The sequence below is a fragment of the Lipotes vexillifer genome, unplaced genomic scaffold (genome assembly GCF_000442215.2).
Source record: "Lipotes vexillifer unplaced genomic scaffold, Lipotes_vexillifer_v1.1 scaffold1016, whole genome shotgun sequence".
Classification (NCBI taxonomy): Eukaryota; Metazoa; Chordata; class Mammalia; order Artiodactyla; family Lipotidae; genus Lipotes; species Lipotes vexillifer.
In genome coordinates, this window is record NW_006769290.1 from 340,155 (window position 1) to 362,920 (window position 22,766).

Below are 22,766 nucleotides of genomic sequence, written 5' to 3' on the forward strand. Positions count from 1 at the left end.
AAATGCAAATCAAAACACTACAATGATATCACCTCACCCCAGTTAGAATGGACATCATCAGAAAATCTACAAACAACAAATGCTAGAGTGGGTGTGGAGAAAAGGGAATCCTCTTGCACTGTTGATGGGAATGTAAATTGATACAGCACTATGGAGAACAGTATGGAGGTTCCTTAAAAAACTAAAAGTAGAACTACCATATGACCCAGCAATCCCACTACTGGGCATATACCCTGAGAAAACCATAATTCAAAAAGAGTCATGTACCACAATGTTCACTGAAGCTCTATTTACAATAGCCACGACATGGAAGCAACCTAAGTGTCCACTGACAGATGAATGGATAAAGAAGATGTGGCACATATATACAATGGAATATTACTCAGCCATAAAAAGAAACGAAACTGAGTTATTTGTAGTGAGGCGGATGGACCTAGAGTCTGTCATACAGAGTGAAGTAAGTCAGAAAGAGAAAAGCGAATACCATGTGCTAACACGTATATATGGAATCTAAAAAAAAAAAAAAGTTCTGATGAACCTAGGGGCAGGACATGAATAAAGACACAGATGTAGGGAATGGACTTGAGAACAAGGGGAGCGAGAAGGGTAAGCTGGGATGAAGTAAGAGAGTAACATTGACATATATACATTACCAAATGTAAAACAGATAGCTAGTGGGAAGCAGCAGCATAGCACAGGGAGATCAGCTTGTTGCTCTGCAGCCACCTAGAGGGGTGGGAGAGAGATGCAAGGGGGGGGGATATGGGGATATATGTATGCATATAGCTGATTCACTTTGTTATACAGCAGAAACTAACACAACATTGTAAAGCAATTATACTCCAATAATGATGTTAAAAAATAAATAAATAAAAAACAACCTGATTCATCAATGGGCAACTGTCTATTCAACAGTTCTCCAAAGAAGATACATGAATGGCCAATAAACTCATGAAAAAGATGTTCCATATCAGTAATTACTAGGAAAAACCATATCAAACACACAATGAGATATCACTTCACACCCATTAGGATGGCTATTATGCAAACACAAAAAATAAAAAGTGTTACCAATGATGTGAAAAAACCAGGACGCTTGTGCACTGCTGTGTCAGTGTAAGATGGTACAGTTACTACAGAGAACAGTGTGGGGGTTACTCAAAAAATTAATAATAGATTTAAATGATCCAGCAATTCTACTTTCAGATATACTCCCAAAATAATTAAAAGTAGAAACACAGATACTTGTACACTGATGTTCATAACAGTGTTATTATTCACAATAGCCAAAAAGTGGAAGCAACCCATGTATCCATAGACATTTAAAGCAGACTCCAGAAAGGCAAAAAGGAACCAAAACAATTAGAAAAGTTATCTCCAGACTGTTATTCTGGGTCTAGTACCTCACTCAAAACATCACAAATTAAAACTGTAGTTCATTGACCTATTTTTTTTTTTTTTTTTTTGCAGTACTCGGGCCTCTCACTGTTGTGGCCTCTCCCGTTGCGGAGCACAGGCTCCGGACGCGCAGGCTCAGCGGCCATGGCTCACGGGCCCAGCCGCTCCGCGGCACATGGGATCTTCCCAGACCGGGGCACGAACCTGTGTCCCCTGCATCAGCAGGCCGACTCTCAACCACTGCGCCACCAGGGAAGCCCCACTGACCTATTTTTATACTTGGGATTGAGGAGGTCTTTCCAAGAATAAACCAGAACACTGGGGTCAAACACTGACAGGTTTTACAAAATAAAACTTTAAGTATCAATACTACAGAAGTTAGTATAAACAAAGTAAAATTACAAATAGGAAACCTAAAAAAATTTTTGTAACACATATAACAAAGAATTAGTACCTTTCATAAGAGTTATTACAAATCAGTAAGAAACAAATGAAACACCCCAATACATGCAAAGACTAAAGAAGAAACTCATGTGAGAAATACAAAATCCATCTTCACTAAAATAAGAAATGACTGAAATGAAAACAATTTATTGAAAACAATTATGTTTATTTTTGCCAACAGGTCATCAAAAAATTTCAATCATATCACTTAATTCTGGATAAAGTACAGGAGAATGGCACTACAAGATTTATAAGAATAAGTACACAAAGATATATATAAAAATCCATTTATTGGGACTTCCCTGGTGGCGCAGTGGTTAAGAATCCGCCTGCCAATGCATGGGACACAGGTTCGATCCCTGGTCTGGGAGGATGCCACATGCCGCGGAGCAACTAAGCCTGTGAGCCACAACTACTGAGCCTGCACTATACAGCCAGCGAGCCACAACTACTGAGCTTGTATGCCACAACTACTGAAGCCCATGTGCCTAGAGCCCACGCTCTGCAACAAGAGAAGCCACCACTATGAGAAGCCCATGCACCACAACGAAGAGTAGCCACCGCTCACTGCAACTAGAGAAAGCCTGCACGCAGCAACGAAGACCCAGCACAGCCAAAACTAAATAAATAAAATAAATAAACTTAATGGACTTCCCTGGTGGCACAGTGGTTAAGAATCCACCTGCCAACACAGGGGACACAGGTTCGAGCCCTGGTCTGGGAAGATTCCACATGCCGCGAGGCAACTAAGCCCATGCACCACAACGACACAGTCTGTGCTCTAGAGCCCACGAGCCACAACTACTGAGCCCGTGTGCTGCAACTACTGAAGCCCACGCACCTAGAGCCCGTGCTCTGCAACAAGAGAAGCCACTGCAATGAGAAGCCCATGCACCGCAACAAAGAGTAGCCCCTGCTCGACACAACCAGAGAAAACCCACACACAGCAACAAAGACCCAATGCGGCCAAAAATAAATAAATAAATAAATAAATTTTAAAAATAAATTTATAGAAAAGGATAACTCCATTTATTATGGCATTGTTACACATTTAAAAAATGAAAAATACCCTAAATGTCCACCCATAAGGAAGTAGATACATGTAAAAGAAGATAAAATAGATCTCTATGTATTGATGTAAAAAGTTATCAAATTAAAAGATAATAAGTGATTTTCTCATTTACTCCTCCAGCATACCTAGGTATTATTATCTTATCTTACAGATGGGCTAAACTGAGGTACAGAGAAAGAGAAGTTAAGCAAATTGCCTGAGCTGCAATTCAAGTCTGTACTAAATAAGTTAATACAGGTATGGCATTTATCACAGTGTAATATCATAGTAAAGACTTAATAAATATTAATTAAAATTTGTTATAGGAATAATATAAAGGTTAATAATTAAGTATCTATATGTTAAAATAATAAATTGGCATCTAGAAAAAGCAAATATGCTACTTCAAAGTGACCATTTTAATTTAAATTTCCTATTCATTTTTGGTGTTTTCTATTAATCCTTTATTTTTGGCATAAAACACAAGACTTTTTTCCTATATAATTACATTCAGGTTGTCATTAAAGTTGGTAATAACAGCTCTGAACAATAAAGACAAGCTAAGGCTAAAGTAAGACTTTTAGCCTTCATATAACATTTTTTCATATGTATCATCAAGGGCACAAGCATTGGGTTTTCAGAGGAAACCTCCTCAGTTTTCAGCCATAGCCCCCATTCTTCAACCCACCAACTTCTAGTTGCTACTTGACATTCTATCTTTGTAACAAAGTTGGCCACATTCTCTACAATAACAGAAGAGTAACAATAATGTCAGAACATCATGTTTCCTTCTGAGAAGATCTAATTTCTTTTTTTTTTAACATCTTTATTGGGGTATAATTGCTTTACAATGGGGTGTTAGTTTCTGCTTTATAACAGAGTGAATCAGTTAGACATACACATATGTTCCCATATCTCTTCCCTCTTTGTCTCCCTCCCTCCCACCCTCCCTATCCCACCCCTCCAGGCAACCACAAAGAACCGAGCCGGTATCCCTGTGCCATGCGGCTGCTTCCCACTGGCTATCTACCTTACGTTTGTTAGTATATATATGTCCATGTCTCTCTCTCGCCCTATCACAGCTCACCCTTCCCCCTCCCCATATCCTCAAGTCCGTTCTCCAGTAGGTCTGTGTCTTTATTCCTGTTTTACCCCTAGGTTCTTCATAACATTTTTTTTTCTTAAATTCCATATATATGTGTTAGCATACGGTATTTGTCCTTGAGAAGATCTAATTTCTATTTACTCTTTCTGATTTTAAGACAGGCAAACTAGGAGGAGGTTGGTTACAAGAGTCCCCTCCTCGAGCCTATCCTGTATTCATCCTGTATTTAGTTTTAATGGGGCATATCTACTGAAGTGATGATATGGCCATACTTAAAATTTATGGGGCACTCTGGATTCTCCTCAAAATGAACTCATTTTAAGTGAAGAAAGAATTAGTTTGGTTTAAGGAGTACAGTACTCCTTAAACCACATGGTAATACTAGTATGGCTGTGGCAATTGTGACTACCATTTATTGGTTACCTATCAAGTTCTAGGCATTTTACATAGGTTATCTCCTTAAAACTGCACAATAATCCTATAAGGTATGTATAATTATCCCTGTTTTAAAGAAAGAATAGGTAATTTGCCCAAGTCAGCATGTTAGCAGTACAGCTAAAATCTGAATCCAGGCGTCTGGCGTCTTGTATTCTAAATGCAAGAATCAAAGAAAGAAAATTACCACCAAGAGAATGAATTTCCAGGGTCCATATCAAATACCACCTGGAAATTTCCTTACTATTTGGAAAGGACCTTAGGAGACCTAGAGTTCTCACTGAATAGATTTTAGAAAGAGCCAGAAATTTTAGAGTTGTTACTAGTAAACCTTAGCCCCAGGTTGGTATAAAGCCTGAAAAGTATAGATTACAATTTGATAGTTTCACAGAATCCTCACAATAGTGCTATTTTTCATAACAGCATGAATGTGCACTGTTGTCATTTGAATTCCATGGGAACAGTACATAAGTGACTTTCTCTACAGAAAGCATCTTCAATAATAATTTTTTTTGTATGGTATTTTATTTTCATAAAGAATTCTCACAAGTGAGATTTTAAAATGATTATACACAATTTTGTGAGGTTAGAAACATTATTCAAAATTATTTCTCTTGGGCTTCCCTGGTGGCGCAGTGGTTCAGAGTCCACCTGCCGATGCAGGGGACACGGGTTCGTGCCCCGGTCTGGGAAGATCCCACATGCCACGAAGCGGCTGGGCCCGTGAGCCACGGCCGCTGAACCTGCATGTCTGGAGCCTGTGCTCCGCAACGGGAGAGGCCACAACAGTGAGAGGCCCACGTACCGCAAAAAAAAAAAGAAAAGATGGAGGGATGGACATGGATGGACGGACGGACAGATGGGTGGATGGATAGAGAGACAGCCAGATGGATGAATAGGACAAAGAAGGAGAAAGAATAGACAGATGTGAGGAGAATGAATTTCAATTATACCAGACAAATAAACTGAAATAGGTAACTAAATTTTCATTAAGAGTCTGCCTCCATTTTCCCAAAACACAAGTAGAGTGACTGGTACTTTCTGAAACTGATTATTAGCTATGGACTGTTGGTTCCAATAGCCGTTCCAGCCACCAGGGGAGAAAAGTTATACTAGCCATCAGAGCACGGCTGCCTCTCATTTAGCAGTAACATATCTGTGGGGGAAGAATAGAGGTAGGCTCATGAGAATAAGTAAAATATTTATTTTGAATAAAGTTATCACTAAACATACCTTTCAGATAAAAAGGAGCTCTTGTGAGGATTTAGATTTTGACAAGATTCTAGGCTGCCATCAGATGATGAAGAAAGCTGCTCTGATTGCAAGTTGTCTGTATCACCCAAACTGGCCTCAGTTACAGGTGAGGTCTTTATGTATTTTCTTCCTAACTCCGTTCCCAGGACATTCGTCAATATAACTCTGGGTATCCTGTCATATAAAATAACAAACACTGTACTGTACTGAAATTTGCAGTAAAAAAAAATTCTAGGAAGTTGAATTTTCAAGCATTTTCAACTCAGTACAAGTAAGCTATTAGAATTATACCACCCTGGAAATCAGCCCATAAAAACTCAAAATGTTGGATGAACACTCTTTTTTTTGTTTCTAGAAATACTTATATCTTATAAATTGGCATAGATTGGCATGCCACTATAATGGCTTAACTGTACTTAGTGGATGTTATTGGGGTTGCTTAAAATTTTAACCAGTTTTTCTCAAAAAATGCTTTTTCTTTTCCAGTAGTTATTAAAAACACAGATACTACAAACCAATTCAATAAATCTTTATTCTTCTCCTTCAACAGAAAGGTCCTTGGTAAATAACAATACTCATAATTGGTAAATGACAAATGCTAAATCCAATAAGGAAGACATCATTCAGATTGTATCTATGGTAATGATAGAGTCCTTAAGTGAAACAGCACATATACTGATGGTAATAAATACGCTTTATATAATAGCACCAGGGAAAAGGGTCAACAAAGTAAATGTTTATTAAAGTGTAATTTTTAACACTCCAAACTTTTTTAAAGTGATGGTGGTTTCATATCATCCTTAAAGAGAAGAGGAGAGCCTAATCTTCTGGTTAGCCAGTTGTTACTATAAACAACTGATGTTCTTTTCCACACTACAATGATGCCCTCAAGGCAACTATCTGACCTGAATTGACTGGCCCAGGCCAAATTATTGTGATTTTTTTACTTCACATTAGTGTATTTTTTAAGTTTCCTATCTCCTCTTTATCAGATGTCCCCCTTGACTGTTACCCATATGTCACTTGAAGCACTTTATTGACCTTTTGTGAGAGACAATACATAACACCTAGAAAGGGCCAGAGTACTTTTGTTTAAGTAAAAAAATGTGAGCTTCCCTGTACTGTTACATCTGCTGTAATTCTCAGAGGTACTCTATTTTCACTACATAGAGGCACTGTGTTCTTTTCACTGTGTTCCAGATAATGTAGAATTTCAACTCATAGGAGAACTTTAAAATAACTTAGCCTTCTCTTTATTTTAAACATGAAGAACTCAAAGCTCAGAAAAGTTAAATGTTTGCCCAAGTATAAGCAACTCTTCCTGGAAGAAGGACCTGGGCCAATTATCTTTTGGTTCTTTTAATTTTATTCCATTACACTGCATCCTCAATACTAACCTGCCACAGCATCAAGATAACTGAGCTTTTCTGTAGATACTTCAGGAAACCTTAAAAATATCCATTTCCAGCACAACCTCCACAAAAAAATGTACTGGGTGGATTAAGCAGTATATGATCTAAAAACAAGGCTAGTAGTAAATACAACTCTCTGAACTCAGAGTTTGAGTGAAGGAAGAAAGCAAAGAAAGTTAGCCATTTAGTACAACCACTAACTGTGGGGAGAGGAGGACAGAGATATTTTTCTATCTCCTCTCATGATTTAAATCTCTAAGAATCCTATTTATTATTGTCTGCTTTGTATATTTGATGTCTGACAGAACCCTTCTTAAAATCCTCGAATTTAAGTAGGAATGAAGACAATACAGGACCAGTAAGGAGTCTCAAGATTTCTTCTGTCTGACCTCACACTAGGAATTGCTGTGAAATAAAACACTAAAGAAAACTCAACTACAGTTCTCAATGCTTTAGGGAAAATGCAGGAATATTAGAAGAGAGAATTTTATTGGGTAAGAACTATTTTTTTCCAAATAGTTTGGCACAATTAAAATTTTACTTACTTTTAAGAGATGAGAGAACCTGATATACTAGTTGATAGCTCATTTTAGGAGCAGATGATATACTCTTTTTATGGTCCCCTATCATTACTGAATTCTAAAATGTGGCTCATAATGAAAATAATCCAAGAACCGTAGTGTTTAAATAAAGAGAAAATTTGGGGCACAGAGGAAGAAATACCAAAGAAATATCAGCTATAATTTAGTACCTCTGTTTAAATGCCTGACTATAGTATGTTTAAATGTGTTTTTAAATGTTGAGTCCCTAAAAAAAAAAAAGCTGTCTCTCCAAATATGAGAGAAAGAGTCCATAGAAGATTAGTCCTATAAAAAGTACTGAAGAGAATAATCCACAACAACAAAAACAACAACAAAAAATACAAATATCAGCAAGGAAAGGGAAAAATTATAAAGATTAGAATTAGCTTCTGAATAATAAATGATCATTCTATTCTTTTATGGTTTGTTTTGCTGCTAGATTTTGAAGGAAGAAAAAGCAGAGCTATGAAAAAAGCATCTTAGAGGATAAATGAGAATTTTTAAGCTAAACAAATAGCTGAAAGTCTTTCCTAGAAGAGAAAAATGTCAAAAATTCACCCAAAAACCACTTGAAAAGATTATATACCAAACTGCAGTAGAACCCACATCTCTAAAGCACAAGAGCCCTAGAGGGCCTCTGAAGCTATCAGAAGGTTCAGGGAACTATATCAGCAAGTCTACCATGATACACCTTTCAATTAGAAAGCATTCTACTACTATGTGAACAAATGCCACAAGAAAAAAAATTTTTAAGTAAGTAGAATATTTAAAGGTTAATAAATTAGACATCACATAAAATATGTAATAAAGTCCAATTCCTACTTATTAAAAAATTAAAGGTCAGAAGAATGAAAAGCAGTATGGCACAGAGGTTAAGACCAAGGACTCTGGAGTCAAACATAAGGTTGGGTTCTGAATTCAGCACCTAGTAACTATATAACCTTAGATAAGTTACTTACCATAATTTATACCTCTTATCTTCAATCTCCTCATCTCAGAGATAGGGAGAATTATAATACCTACCTCAAAAAATTATAAAGATTAGATGAAATAATAGATGTAAAGCAGTTTAGCACAAGTCCTGGCACAGAGTAAATACACAATAAATGGAAGTTCACTTTAATTTTTCTATTATTGAAGTCTTGCTCAAACTTATAAATTATCTTTTCAATTAGTGCTTGATTGTCATAATTCATCATGCTCTTCAATCTTAATGAAAATATTTTATTAGAAAAGTATATAGTTAAATAGTTAGCAATGCCTACAGTACACCTAGCTTTCATAACATTAACCATAGCCCAAACATCTTTCATCAGCTATTCTCAACTTATGTAATTTGTGTACCTTGAAGAAACAGAGAGCTCTGTATGAAAGCTTACAGAAAACAAATCTATAAAGTAATAACTAAGTTCATAATACCTAAACTGTCTTTTGGTGTACAACTTATAAATTAGCACTGCCATGGAAATTCTAGGGCTAGCCAGCATTTCAAAAGATTCTGAATTTTCACAAGAAATATATAAAGGTGTGTACTTCATCTCTCATATTATCGCAATATATAAGGAAGGACTGAAAAATGTCATTTCACACAGTCCATCCAATTTTTTCCCAAGTCTGCAAATAGTATCAGTAAGTAAAACAGAATTTGTTTAACTTTACTTACTAATATTATGAAATCACACTTCAACATATAATATGTTAAACCAAAGGAGAAACAAATTTTGTAATGCAGTGAGATGAAACAGAAAGTATACTGGCCTGAGAAGTAATATCATTTATTGATTGTGTCTCTACATGGTTATTTTCTCTGGTTCTTAATTTTTTCAATCACAAATTGTGAGTTCCTCCCCCACATATTAGTAGCAAGGTAAATATAAGATTGAAATAATTTAATAAATGGGGAAAAACTTTGAAAAACTGATGAGAGCTAATAAGACATACTTGATGCTAAGAGCAAATTTTTAAAGAAATGGAACCCTTGTTGAAAGATAACAATTACATCTGGTAATAAAGCTATAAATAACAAGCAAAAAAATTAAAATGCTAATTTAGTTTTTATTTTGCTGTAATTTAGATGAATGCTTTTCTAAAACTGTGCTATGTAACTTATTTTTTTCTTGATCAAAACATTTTTTTTCTTTTTTTTTTTGTTAACAATGGTGATTTCTTTATTTAGGCCACACCGGGTCTTTTTTAGGGTTCCTATAAATCTATTCTTATCCCAGATGATATAATTCAAAATATTACTTTCTAAATCAGTTTCTTAAGCTACAAAGAAAAAAAATTTTAATTTTTGAATTACTTTCTTAAAGACATTCACAGATTTCCTAAGTTTGCTCTTTTCTTTTACTAAGCTATATTTTAAGTGAATAAATTATCACTCAACTAAAACATTACTGGCTTAAAGAAGTCTTAAGGTTACAAGAATACCGGGGTGTCCAGAAAGTCTTACCACCACAATATCTGGAATATGTAATTTTCTAAAACTTCAAACATAGGCAAACTTAAGAAAAACATGAATAAATATAATTAAGCCATTTAGGGGAATTCCAAGAACCAGGAACTAACTTTTTTTTAACAGAATATAGTTACACTGTGTCAATATTTCTCTAATAATCTCTGGTTCCAAAAGATGAAAACAGGAGAAAGATGCTTTACCGTCTCAAAAGTTTTGCACATGTCTCCCACTAGGCTCTTTCTTGCCTAATGTCCAAAGTTTATAAGGATCTGGAAATATTCTCCCAGGAAAACAGATATGAACCACATAAGGAGATAAAACCTACACTAAAATATGGTTTACTTGTTTAGAAAGAAATGTATGCATCCCACATACTGCTAATTTGATATTTCTAAAACTCTTGACCCTTTTCTTCATTATATAACAAGATTGATTGGTATCATGTGTCTTCTGTTTTTCTTCTCAACTTTATCTGGAAATTAAAAGGCTAAACTATCTTCATTAAAAGGCAACTTACTGGGCTTCCCTGGTGGCGCAGTGGTTGAGAGTCCGCCTGCCGATGCAGGGGATACGGGTTCGTGCCCCGGTCTGGGAGGATCCCACATGCCGTGGAGCGGCTGGGCCCGTGAGCCATGGCCGTTGAGCCTGCTCGTCCGGAGCCTGTGCTCCACAATGGGAGAGGCCACAACAGTGAGAGGCCCACATACGGCAAAAAAAAAAAAAAAAAGGCAACTTACTTAGATCACTACCTTTAGATACTAGAATGCAAATAAAATTTCTAAAAAATGCCACTTCTTTTCTGTACAGCTGAAACTAACACAACATTATAAATCAACTATACTCCAATATAAAATTTAAAAGTTTTAATTAAAAAATAAAAACAAATAAGTAAATAAAAGTTTTAAAAAGTAAAAAAATGACATTTCTGGGAATGAATGAGTAATTTTGGTTTACTCAATAGTCAAACTTTAAGTTAAAATTAAAAACTAAAAATACGGCTTCCCTGGTGGCACAGTGGTTGAGAGTCCGCCTGCCGATGCAGGGGACACGGGTTCGTGCCCCGGTCCGCGAAGTTCCCACATGCCGCGGAGCGGCTGGGCCCGTGAGCCATGGCCGCTGAGCCTGCGCGTCCGGAGCCTGTGCTCCGCAACGGGAGAGGCCACACAGTGAGAGGCCCGTGTACCGCAAAAATAAATAAATAAATTTTTCTCTCTTTCATCTTTCTGAAATAATGAAATCCTAGCTAAGTAAAATGAAAATAAGACAAACAGCATCATGTCAAAGTCTCAGTCTCCTAGTCTAGATAGCAAGCCCCACAAAGAAAACATCTATCTAAAGCTATACCCTAAACAGTTCTCCAATTTTCTTATTTGAAGCTTGTGATACCTCTTCTCCTGATTGCCCCCAAAATTACAGAGCAGATAATTGGTTCTGATGGAGGAAAAGACATTTCAATCAAGGAGACTGGAGATGTAACTCTGCTGAGAAGCAATCTCTTTCTTATAGTCAGCAAACATGTATTGAGCGTTTAGTATGTGCCCAGTACTGTGCAAGGAAAAATAATAAAATGTAGGGTCCCTGCCCTCATGAAGCTTATTGTCAGGGAAGCAGAGAAACTAAAAATCACAGTATAGTGTGATGAGTGCTATGATACAGGAACAGGCTGCTTAGCAAGACAAAGAAAGGGATCAAATGCAGATGTGGCAGGTGGAATCAAAGAAGAAATGAGCTCAATGTTAGATATAATGAGCTCAATATAAGTCAGTAAAGGGGAAAAGGAGAGTTGTTCCCAAGATAAGAGAAAAAGCATGAGCTCAGAGGAATAAAACAGCATTATACATTCAGTGAACTACCAGTAGTTTCCTAAATCTAAAGCACAGCATGAATATGGAAGAGTGGACATACACAAAGCTAGAGACAGTCAAAGGTGAAATCATCACGGACCTTGTATGCCAAGGTAAGGAATTTGAACTTTATCCTAAAGTTTATGTGGAGCCACAGAAAGATGTTAAACTGGAGACCGACAAGTAACATCTGCCTTTTAGAATGAATACTTCAGCAACAATACAGAGAAATAACCTAGAAGAAAAAGACTATGCTCAGGAAGCCCAATCAAATTACAATCCTAATAATAAAGGCACAAAGTTATCAGGGCCTGAAGTGAGGCAGTGGCAATAAAGATAAAGAAAAGATCATTTCAAGACAGATTTGGGAGGTACAAATAACTAGACATGATAAATGATTGGATACAAAGGATAAGGAAAAAAGAGGAGCCAGGACAATTTCCAAGTTCTAATTTGAAGAACTAAGTGTAAAGAGGAGTCATATATTCAGACAGGGAGGAGATACAGAGATAGGAACAAGTCTGAGAACAAAGACGATGCATCCACTTTGGAACAAGTTAAATTTAGGACACCTAGAGCTGAGGGAAAAAGTCTGGACTAACTAGTAGTTCATCCCAGTAAGTGAAGAGAACAACACACACACACAGTAAAAACCAAATTAGAATCTTATTGGGACGCTTCACATTATATTTAAATTTCATGGACACATAATCTAGCTGCTAACAACTTGTGGTGAGAAAAACTATTCCAAGAGAATGAAACATTACACTTTTCCAATCACGCTGATCTAATTGAAAAAAGGACAGATATGGGATGAGGGGACAGATGTCATTTGGAAGAGAGCTAAAGCTTCTTTTCAAGAGAATCAAAGGGATTGGAAGGGTCATTCCTTTAGCCCCTTTCATTTAGATCTAGCAGCACAGTAAGGGAATAGCTCACCTGTACTAAGGAGGAAAAACACTGGACTCCAGGGCAATGAGAGCAAACTGCTTCATAAATTACTGAAGCTAAGTTGTTTGACTCTAAGATTTTGGGTGCTTTAGAAAGTTAAATTTACATCAGTTATGATCTAGTACGGAAATTCCTGTTACATAGCTTTTTATGTTTTTGCCTTTTTTAGAAGAAGTGTCCTTGGTGAAAAGGGAACCCTCCTCTGCACTGTTGGTGGCAATGTAAATTGATACAACCACTATGGAGAACAGTGTGGAGGTTCCTTAAAAAACTAAAAATAGAACTACCATATGATGCAGCAATCCCACTACTGAGCATATACCCTGAGAAAACCATAATTCAAAAAGACACATGCACCTCAATGTTCACTGCAGCACTATTTACAATAGCCAGGACATGGAAGCAACCTAAATGTCCATCGATAGATGAATGGATAAAGAAGATGTATATGTATACAATGGAATATTACTCAGCCATAAAAAGAAATGAAGTTGAGTTATTTGTAGTGAGGTGGATGGACCTAGAGTCTGTCATACAGAGTGAAGTAAGTCAGAAAGAGAAAAACAAATACCATATGCTAATGCATATATATGGAGTCCAAAAATAAATGGTACTGATGAACCTAGTGTCAGGACAGGAATAAAGACGTAGACATAGAGAATGGTCTTGAGGACACGGGGAAAGGGAAGGGTAAGCTGGGACGAAGTGAGAGAAGCATCAACATATGTACACTACCAAATGTAAAATAGATAGCTAGTGCGAAGCAGCCACACAGCACAGGGAGATCAGCTCAGTGCTTTGTGACCACCTAGAGGGGTGGGATAAGGAGGGCAGGAGGGAGACGCAAGAGGGAGGGCATATGGGGATCTATGTATGCATATGGCTGATTCACTTCGTTGTACAACAGAAACTAACACAGCATTGTGAAGCAATTACACTCCAATAAAGATGTATTAAAAAAAAAGTGTCCTTTTTAAAAATACAATTAATGCATAATACTATATTCAGATGTTTTGACAGAGTTCTTTAACATTTAAAATAATTGTGCTGGGGCTTCCCTGGTGGCGCAGTGGTTAAGAGTCCGCCTGCCAATGCAGGGGATACGGGTTCGTGCCCCGGTCCGGGAAGATCCCACATGCCGCGGAGCGGCTGGGCCCGTGAGCCATGGCCGCTGAGCCTGCGCGTCCGGAGCCTGTGCTCTGCAACGGGAGAGGCCACAACAGTGAGAGGCCCGCGTACAGCAAAAAAAAAAAATAATTCCCCTCATGAATTTACACATCATTTTTCAGATAATTAACTATTTCACATAGAAAAAAAAAAAAAAAAAAAAAAAAAAAAAATTGTGCTGAAAGTTAACAGGTTTTCACTGGATCTTGACTTAAAGTACTTATAAATCGTTATCAGATTACAGACCAAATAACCAAAGCACCATCTAGCTAATGACAGGATATTCTAATTGAAAGCAAAATACCTCCCCTAAAAAATACTCATTTAAGGGTTAAAACTGTAAGTGGAAATACATTAAAAATATTATTAATATGTTACAGATGACAAATTCCCAGAGCTAATTCCTAATTTTTAGCCCCAAAGTTCATAAATAATTCTTTTAAAAAATATAGAACAAAATTTGTTAGTTTTCAAAATTAAACCGCATATTTATTATCAAAAATCTGGGAGTAATATTTCAAAATCATCTCCTTTTTAAAAAAATGCATGTAAAATACAAGGAAGCTCACAAAGTCAAAAGTAGTAAGGACCCAGGTTAAATAACATTTAAAAGGTATGTTAAATATGCAGAAAATTAAAAAGATCTACAGATAGACAGATATACATACCTGTTTTATTTTCTGCATCTTTAACATACCTTTCAAAAAATATTTAATCTAGGTCCTTACACATCTATATATATCTAGTTCTTCATTTTATATCATATGTGAATCTCTAAAAATATGTACATGTGAATCAAATTATTAAGCTAAATGCACTAAGAATACTTGTTTTTAAAAATAATTCTATGTCAATCTAATGAAATGTAGAATCATTAACTTTGTAAATTAAGATTGTCAACTTTAAGATTGGAGGGAGTCACACCTGTATATGCAGATTTTCTTAAAGATCATTTCCAACAATCTTATTTTAAAGACTATCGGCCTTAAATTATTTCAACTGCGGTAAGTTGAACAAAATCAATACTGAACAACATACCTTTCAGATAAATTAAGGCTTTGGTGAAGAGGTTCTAATTTTTGACATGTTTCTAGGCTGTCAACAGATGTCGAAGGCAATGAGTCTGATTGCACCTTGTTGGCATCACATAAATTAGCATCATTTTTAGGTAGGGTCTTTCTGAATTTTCGTCCTAAATCCGTCCATAGGACATTCGTCAACATAACTTTGAGTTGCCTGTTACACACATAAATAATTAATACATACAGTACTGAACATTATATAATACATGAATTCATCACAAATTATAACAAATGAAAACTTCCAGGAATTCTAAATTCAGTTCTTCAAGAAATTAACCAGAGTAGTAAATATCATAAGTAAAAAATATGCCTAATCATTCTCAAATATACATGAAAAACTAAAGCACATTTCACTTAAATTGGGACTTTCTTCAGAATTCTATCTAGTATACTAGATGTAGTATGCTACATCTGTGGTCACACACACGTACAGCTGTTGGATTGCTGGTAACCAATCTGTGCTTGGTCACACTACAAGTGGAACAACAACACACATCTGCACATCATGTCACAGAGGTAACCGCTTTCTGCACTAAAAATGTATTTTTGTTTTAGTATTTGATTTGGAAAACATAATTAAAACTAAGGGTAACAGTACAATATCTACAATCTTAACCCTACATAGTCTTAAGATACATTTAATTTTACCTTATTTCTAAAAATATGTCAACTTAAAACACTTACTGTACCTACACCAATTTCAAAAGTAAAACTGATAAATCCAAACACTTCCAGCTCTGCCTCATTACATTTTGCTCATTACTCATTCAACATATCTATGTGCTGATAATACTTGAAGAACTGTGTTCAGTTCTAGAACCATGAAATATAGTTTCTTCAGGACTGTGAACAGGCTACCAAGTAGATGTGAGACAATGTCAAATGAGGAATGGCTGGAAGAACTGGAAATGTGTGATCAGAAGAGTGTCTATTCTATTCCCTAGTACCAGTTTTAGGCACTGTTTATTTAACAAATGTTAAGAATATTAAGAAACAGAAAGCAAAGTGTTCGTGTATTTTTACTATGAAACAAAGCTCAAAGAAATCACTTGTTTGCCGCAGCCACTTGGGGCTGTATCTTCAGATCATCTGGAAGAAGCGGGATAGAAGTCTTCAGAGGAACCTCTATAGAACGCACTGAAACTCCAAATACTTTAAGTTTATAGATTTTAGAATTATCATTAAAGAATAAAGAGATGAGTGAAATTTCTGTGAATGAATAATAATTCATTCTTCGTTCAACAAATACTTACCAAATACGTTCTAGCAAAACAACTGTACTAGTAGAATCTGGAGATTCAGCAACAAAGAAAAGAGTTACAGTTCCTGCCTTCATGGAGCTTACATTCCAAAGAAGAATTACCCAATTAGTTATTTAATTACAACTGTGATGAGCAATATGAACATAAAATATAGGTGCTGCATTTCTTCTGAACCACATCAGGGAAGGTTTTACTGAGAATATGACATTTACGCTGAAACTGTCCAAAGGAAACAAGTGGAAAATGGAGAGTGGTTCAAAAAGGAGAACAAAATGTAAATGCTCAGACAAGAGTAAATCTTGTTCAAGGAAATTAAAGGACTTACCTGGCTCAAGTGCTTAGAGTGAAGAGGAAATTTGTATAAGATAAGGATGGGCAGTTAGGCAGGACCCTGTGGACTATACTGAGGATTTGAAACTTTAATGTCAACAACAATATCAATCCCCTAGTTTTAACAAAAGAATCATGAGACCAGAGCTGTATTTTTAAAAGATGACTTTGCTCTTTTATGAATAATTAAGAAAACACCAAGAGAAAAGGGTAATAATGAATTTAGAGAGGAAATGGTGCTTAGGGATAGTTTAGTGGAATGGTGGGAGCAGAAATGGGAAAGAAGAAAAGGGACACAGACACAGCAAATGTAGGCAGTTGACAAACAGCTACGAAAGGGGGATATAGGACAAGAGCTGAAGATAAATGTGAGATGCAAGAAAGGTCTTCTAAGTTAGTTATTGGTTGGTTAGTTAGCTTAAGATAGAAAATATCTGTGTAAGTTTCAGTGCTTATGGGAAGAGGTCAACAGACTAGGAGAGGTTGAAGATACAGGAGACAGTATAATTAACTTTAAAATTAAGTTTCTTAAGAAGTAGAATAAAAAGAGCTAATATTTACTGAACATGCACCATATACCAGGAAGCATGTTAAGACCGCTACAATGATTTACACTTCATTTAATCCTCACAACTACTCTGTGAAGTACAATGGTAATTATTCTTCTGCAACTGAGAAGACCAAGAATAGAATGATTAATAACTAAGTCCATAGTAAAATGAGTGAGTGGTGAGAGCGGGATCCAGAGCCACACACTCTCAACTCTGTTGCCAGCACTCTTAACTGCTCCATTGTGCTGGTTTATGGTGGGAGAAGAACCCCTTTTCCTTCTTCCAGAAACCAAGATCATTTTTTCAAACTGATACAAAAGGTAAAAGAACACAGGCTTGAGGAGAGAAAAGGCTTCAAATCATCACTGTGGAGAGGGGGAACACAAGCTGACTAGAGAAACACAGTAGGATTATCTTGAAGTTGAGGAATCCAGTAGGGTTAATAACCACAAATTTATAATGGCATAAACATACTGTGTTTTGTGATTTTTTTTCCCATCACTGCTCAGCCACCTTGGTGTCAGCACAATGCAAACAGATAATTAGGTTCACAAATGATTATTAATTATGAAGGAAAAAGGCATCTTTATAACTAAAAATCTGGTAGCTACCACCTTAACCAAGTGATCAAATGTAAGGCCACCAACAGTGGGACAAGCAGACACTACGTATCCCCTGATATAATGCAATAAGCAAATGACATCAGCTACGAAGTACTTTTGCCAAAAATGTAACATGAACCTAATTATGAGGACAAACCCAATTATAAAAATCTAGAATGTAGGACATTCTACAAGACAACTGGCCTGAACTCTTCAAAAAATCAATGTCATGGTTTAGGGGGGTCGGGGGGAGGGCAGGGGCTATTCTAAGATTAAGAGACTAATGAGACATAATAACCAAAAAATAAAATGCATGAACCCCAATTTGATCCTAGATTTTTTTAACAAAAGACATTCTGGGGGACATTTAGAGAATTCTGATTCTAGACTATATTACATGATAATATGAAATTATTATAAATTTTCTTCATAATGTATTGTGGTTATCATGTAAAAGAATTTTCTTGTTCTTAAGAAGTGCAGGCTAAACTATTCAGAGGTGAAGTGCCTGACATCTGTGACTTACTTTCAAATGGTTCTGGGAAAAAAAATGTGTACATGAATATGCATATGTGGTATGCACTTACATACATGTATGAAAAGAGACTGAGAGAAGGCAAATGTGGAAAAACGTTAACATCTTGCGTGTTTGTTATACTCTTAACAAAATAATCCTGCCTGGTCCTGTACCAAAAAAATATGAAACAGGAAAAAAGCTATCCATGAAGATATTCATCACAGTATTATTCATAAAAGCAACAAAATGAAAGCAAATTTAAATTCCCAGCAATAGGGACCTCCCTGGTGGTCCAGCAGTAAACAATCCGCCTTCCAATGCATGAGACACAGGTTCAATCCCTGGTCAGGGAACTAAGATCCCACATTCTGCATGGCAACTAAGCCCTCTCACTGCAACTACTGAGCCCACGCACCTCAACTAGAGAGAGGGAAAAAATAAAACCGCATGCTACAATGCACACATGCCACAACTAGAGAGAAGCCTGTGCACCACCAATGAAAGACCCCACACGCCACAACAAAGATCCCATGTGCCACAACGAAGACCCGACACAGCCAAAAATTTAAAAGTTGTTTAAATTAAAAACATAAAAATTCCCAGCAATAGCAGAATGGTTAAGTAAACAATGATAAAGCCACTTAATGGAATGTTACTTATTAGACTCTTAAAATCTTCTACTTTAAATTTTAAGAGATACTGGCTGTGTTTTTTCTTTCAACTTGTCTTTATTTCTATTTTCTATACTAAGCAAGTACTATACTATTTACATAAAGAGAAATGTCAACCAATTAATTTTGTAAAGAATGGTAAACATCTTTACCCAGTCAAAAACTATGTATTGATTAGTGAAAAAAAATTATTTTTTACATTCAGGACTACTCTTTTATAGGTTTTACAACTGTACAACTTAAAATGATCAAATGAAAATACTTCTAAAATCTTAAGGATATATATAAGGTATACTTTTCGTCTGAGGAAACTACTATTAGTAATTTGCTAAATTATTTGGGAAAATATCCCAGTGGTAATTTTAATAATTTTAAATATGAAAATATCCAATGTTGGAAAATGCCATTTTTCTATTCACCCAAACCAAATAAGAATCACCACTGGTGATTTTACTGGTAATTCTAATAGTTGGCTCTAAGTGAAAAAGACAATTTGGATTCTCTGTGAAAATACTTATTTCATGTTCATAAATTTGCTTTACTGTAATCTGATTGACTAATAATATCCTAAGGCAGAAGTCAGCAATCTTTTCCCCCCAAATTAAAGGTAAAATTTTTTAAATTTCTATATATTTAAATATATTTGAACACTCCACAAGAAAGACATATGAATAGCGAATATGCACATAAAAAGGTGCTCAATATCATTAACCTCATCTTTCCAGTCTTTAAAAAAAGTTTGTCTTTTCAAAAAAGAGGGAAGGACTGCAAAATATTTCAACAGACACTTTAGAGAAGATACAAAAGAACAATAAGCACATGAAAAGATGCTCAACATCATCATTCATCAAGGAAATGCAATTAAAACCACAATAAGATATCACTACACATACATTAAAAGGGATGATGGCAGAGATTTACCATACACGTGCTGGCAGGAGGGTGGAGGAAGTAAAACTCTTCTGCACTGCTGATGGGAATGTAAAGTGGCACAACTGCTTTTGGAAAACATTTGGCAGTTGCTTAACAAAGTTGAAAATGTACTTTCAATGACCCAGCAACCCATCTCCTAGGTATTTAACCAAAAGGAATAAAAACATGTCCACACAGGCACTTGTACATGGATATTCACAGTAGCTTTATTAATAGCAGTATTAATTTTTCACAGAACTAAAACAAAAAAAAGTTTAAATTTGTATGGAAACATAGAAGACTGCAAATAGCCAAACCAATCCTGAGAAACAGAAACAGAGCTGGAGGAATCAGGCTCCCTGACTTCAGATTATATTACAAACCTACAGTAATCAAAACAGTATGATACTGGCACAAAAACAGAAATACAGATCAATGGAACAGGATAGAAAGCCCAGAGATAAACCCATGCACATATGGTCACCTTAACTTTGATAAAGGAGGCACAAATATACAATGGAGAAAAGACAGCCTCTTCAATAAGTAGTGCTAGGAAAACTGGACGGCTACATGTAAAAGAATGAAATTAGGGAACTCCCTAACACCATACACAAAAATAAACTCAAAATGGATTAAAGACCTAAATGTAAGGCCAGGCACTATAAAACTCTTAGAGGAAAACATAGGCAGAACACTCTATGACATAAATCACAGCAAGATCCTTTTTGACCCACCTCCTAGAGAAATGGAATTAAAACAAAAATATACAAATGGGACCTAATGAAACTTAAAAGCTTTTGCACAGCAAAGGAAACCATAAACAAGACGAAAAGACAACCCTCAGAATGGGAGAAAATATTTGCAAATGAAGCAACTGACAAAAGATTAATCTCCAAAATATACAAGCAGATCATGAAGCTCAATATCAAAAAACAAACAACCCAATCCAAAACTGGGCAGAAGACCTAAATAGACATTTCTCCAAAGGAGATATACAGATTGCCAACAAATACATGAAAGGATGCTCAACATCACTAATCATTAAAGAAATGCAAATCAAACCTACAATGAGGTATCACCTCACACCGGTCAGAATGGCCATCATCAAAAAATCTACAAACAATAAATGCTGAAGAGGGTGTGGAGAAAAGGGAACCCTCTTGCACTGCTGGTGGGAATGTAAATTGATACAGCCACTATGGAGAAGAGTATAGAGGTTCCTTAAAAAACTAAAATTAGAACTACCATACAACCCAGCAATCCCACTACTGGGCATATACCCTGAGAAAACCATAATTCAAAAAGAGTCATGTACCAAAATGTTCATTGCAGCTCTATTTACAATAGCCACAACATGGAAGCAACCTAAGTGTCCATCGACAGATGAATGGATAAAGAAGATGTGGCATATATATACAATGGAATGTTATGCAGCTATAAAAGGAAACGAAATTTGTTTCCTTTCCTATTTGTAGTGAGGTGGATAGATCTAGAGACTGTCATACAGAGTGAAGTAAGTCAGAAAGAGAAAAACAAATACCATATGCTAATACATATATATGGAATCTAAAAAAAAAAAAAATGGTTCTGATGAACCAAGGAGCAGGACAGGAATAAAGACACAGATGGAGAGAAGGTTCTTGAGGACACGGGGAGGGGGAAGGGTAAGCTGGGACGAAGTGACAGAGTAGCTATGACATATATACACTACCAAATGTAAAATAAGTAGCTAGTGGGAAGCAGCTGCATAGCACAGGGAGAACAGCTCGGTGCTTTGTGACCACCTAGAGGGGTGGGATAGGGAGGGTGGGAAGGAGACGCAAAAGTGAGAGGATATGGGGATATATGTATACATGTAGCTGATTCACTTTGTTATACAGCAGAAACTAACACAATATTGTAAAGCAGTTATACTCCAATAAAGATGTTTAAAAAAAAAAAACAGAAACAGACTCAGAGACATAGAAAACCAATTTATGGTTACCAAACAGGAGGGAGAGGTGGCGAGGGACAAATTAAGAGTATGTGATTAACCAGTATAAACTGCTATACATAAAATAGATAAGCAAGAAGGATTTACTGTATAGCACAGGAAATTATATTCAGTGTCTTGTAATAACCTATAATGGAATATAATCTGAAAAAATATACAACTGAATCATTTTGCTGTACACCTGAAACACAGTATTGTAAATCAACTATACTTGAATTAAAAAAATTACTGATCACAGATCACCATAACAAATATAGTAACAATGAAAAAGTTTGATATATTGGGAGAATTACCAAACCGTGACACAGAGACACAAAGTGAGCAAACGTTTCTGGAAAAATGCTACCGACAGACTTGCTAAATGCAGGGTTGCCTGCAACATTCAATTTGTAAAAAATGCATTATCTCCAAAGCGCGATAACACGAAGCACAATAAAACAAGGTATGCCTGTACCTTATGACTGGTATCCTTATAAAAATGGCAGAAACAGACATACACAGAAGGAAGACAACATGAAGACATACAGGGAAAACATGTAAATATGGAGGACTGAATGCATGAAGAAGAGAGGAGAGAGACATGGAACAGATTATTCCTTAATGCCTTCAAAGGAAGCACAGCCTAGAGGACACCTTGATTCACATGAAATGTGAATGGATTAAATAATCTAGTCAAAGGTCGAGATGGTGAGAGTAGATTAAAAAAAAAAAAAACACAAGACCTTCTGTGTTCTGAATGTTTGTTT

At 36.1% G+C, this 22,766-nt stretch overlaps 1 protein-coding gene across 4 annotated transcripts in view; it reads right to left on the bottom strand.

Moving 5' to 3' along the window:
- Nucleotides 1-22,766, bottom strand: part of SENP7 (SUMO specific peptidase 7) — a 155,489-nt gene that overhangs the window by 73,984 nt on the left and 58,739 nt on the right. The window contains exons 5-6 of one of the 4 annotated variants that reach the window (XM_007445537.1): nt 15,139-15,336; nt 5,667-5,861 (exon numbers count right to left, since the gene is read on the bottom strand). The exons of 1 other annotated variant lie outside the window; for it this stretch is intronic. In XM_007445537.1, coding sequence (XP_007445599.1) covers nt 5,667-5,861; nt 15,139-15,336 — 393 coding nt within the window. The remainder of the gene's footprint in view (nt 1-5,666; nt 5,862-15,138; nt 15,337-22,766) is intronic. 2 more of the 4 variants (XM_007445540.1, XM_007445539.1) reach the window with 2 other exon arrangements.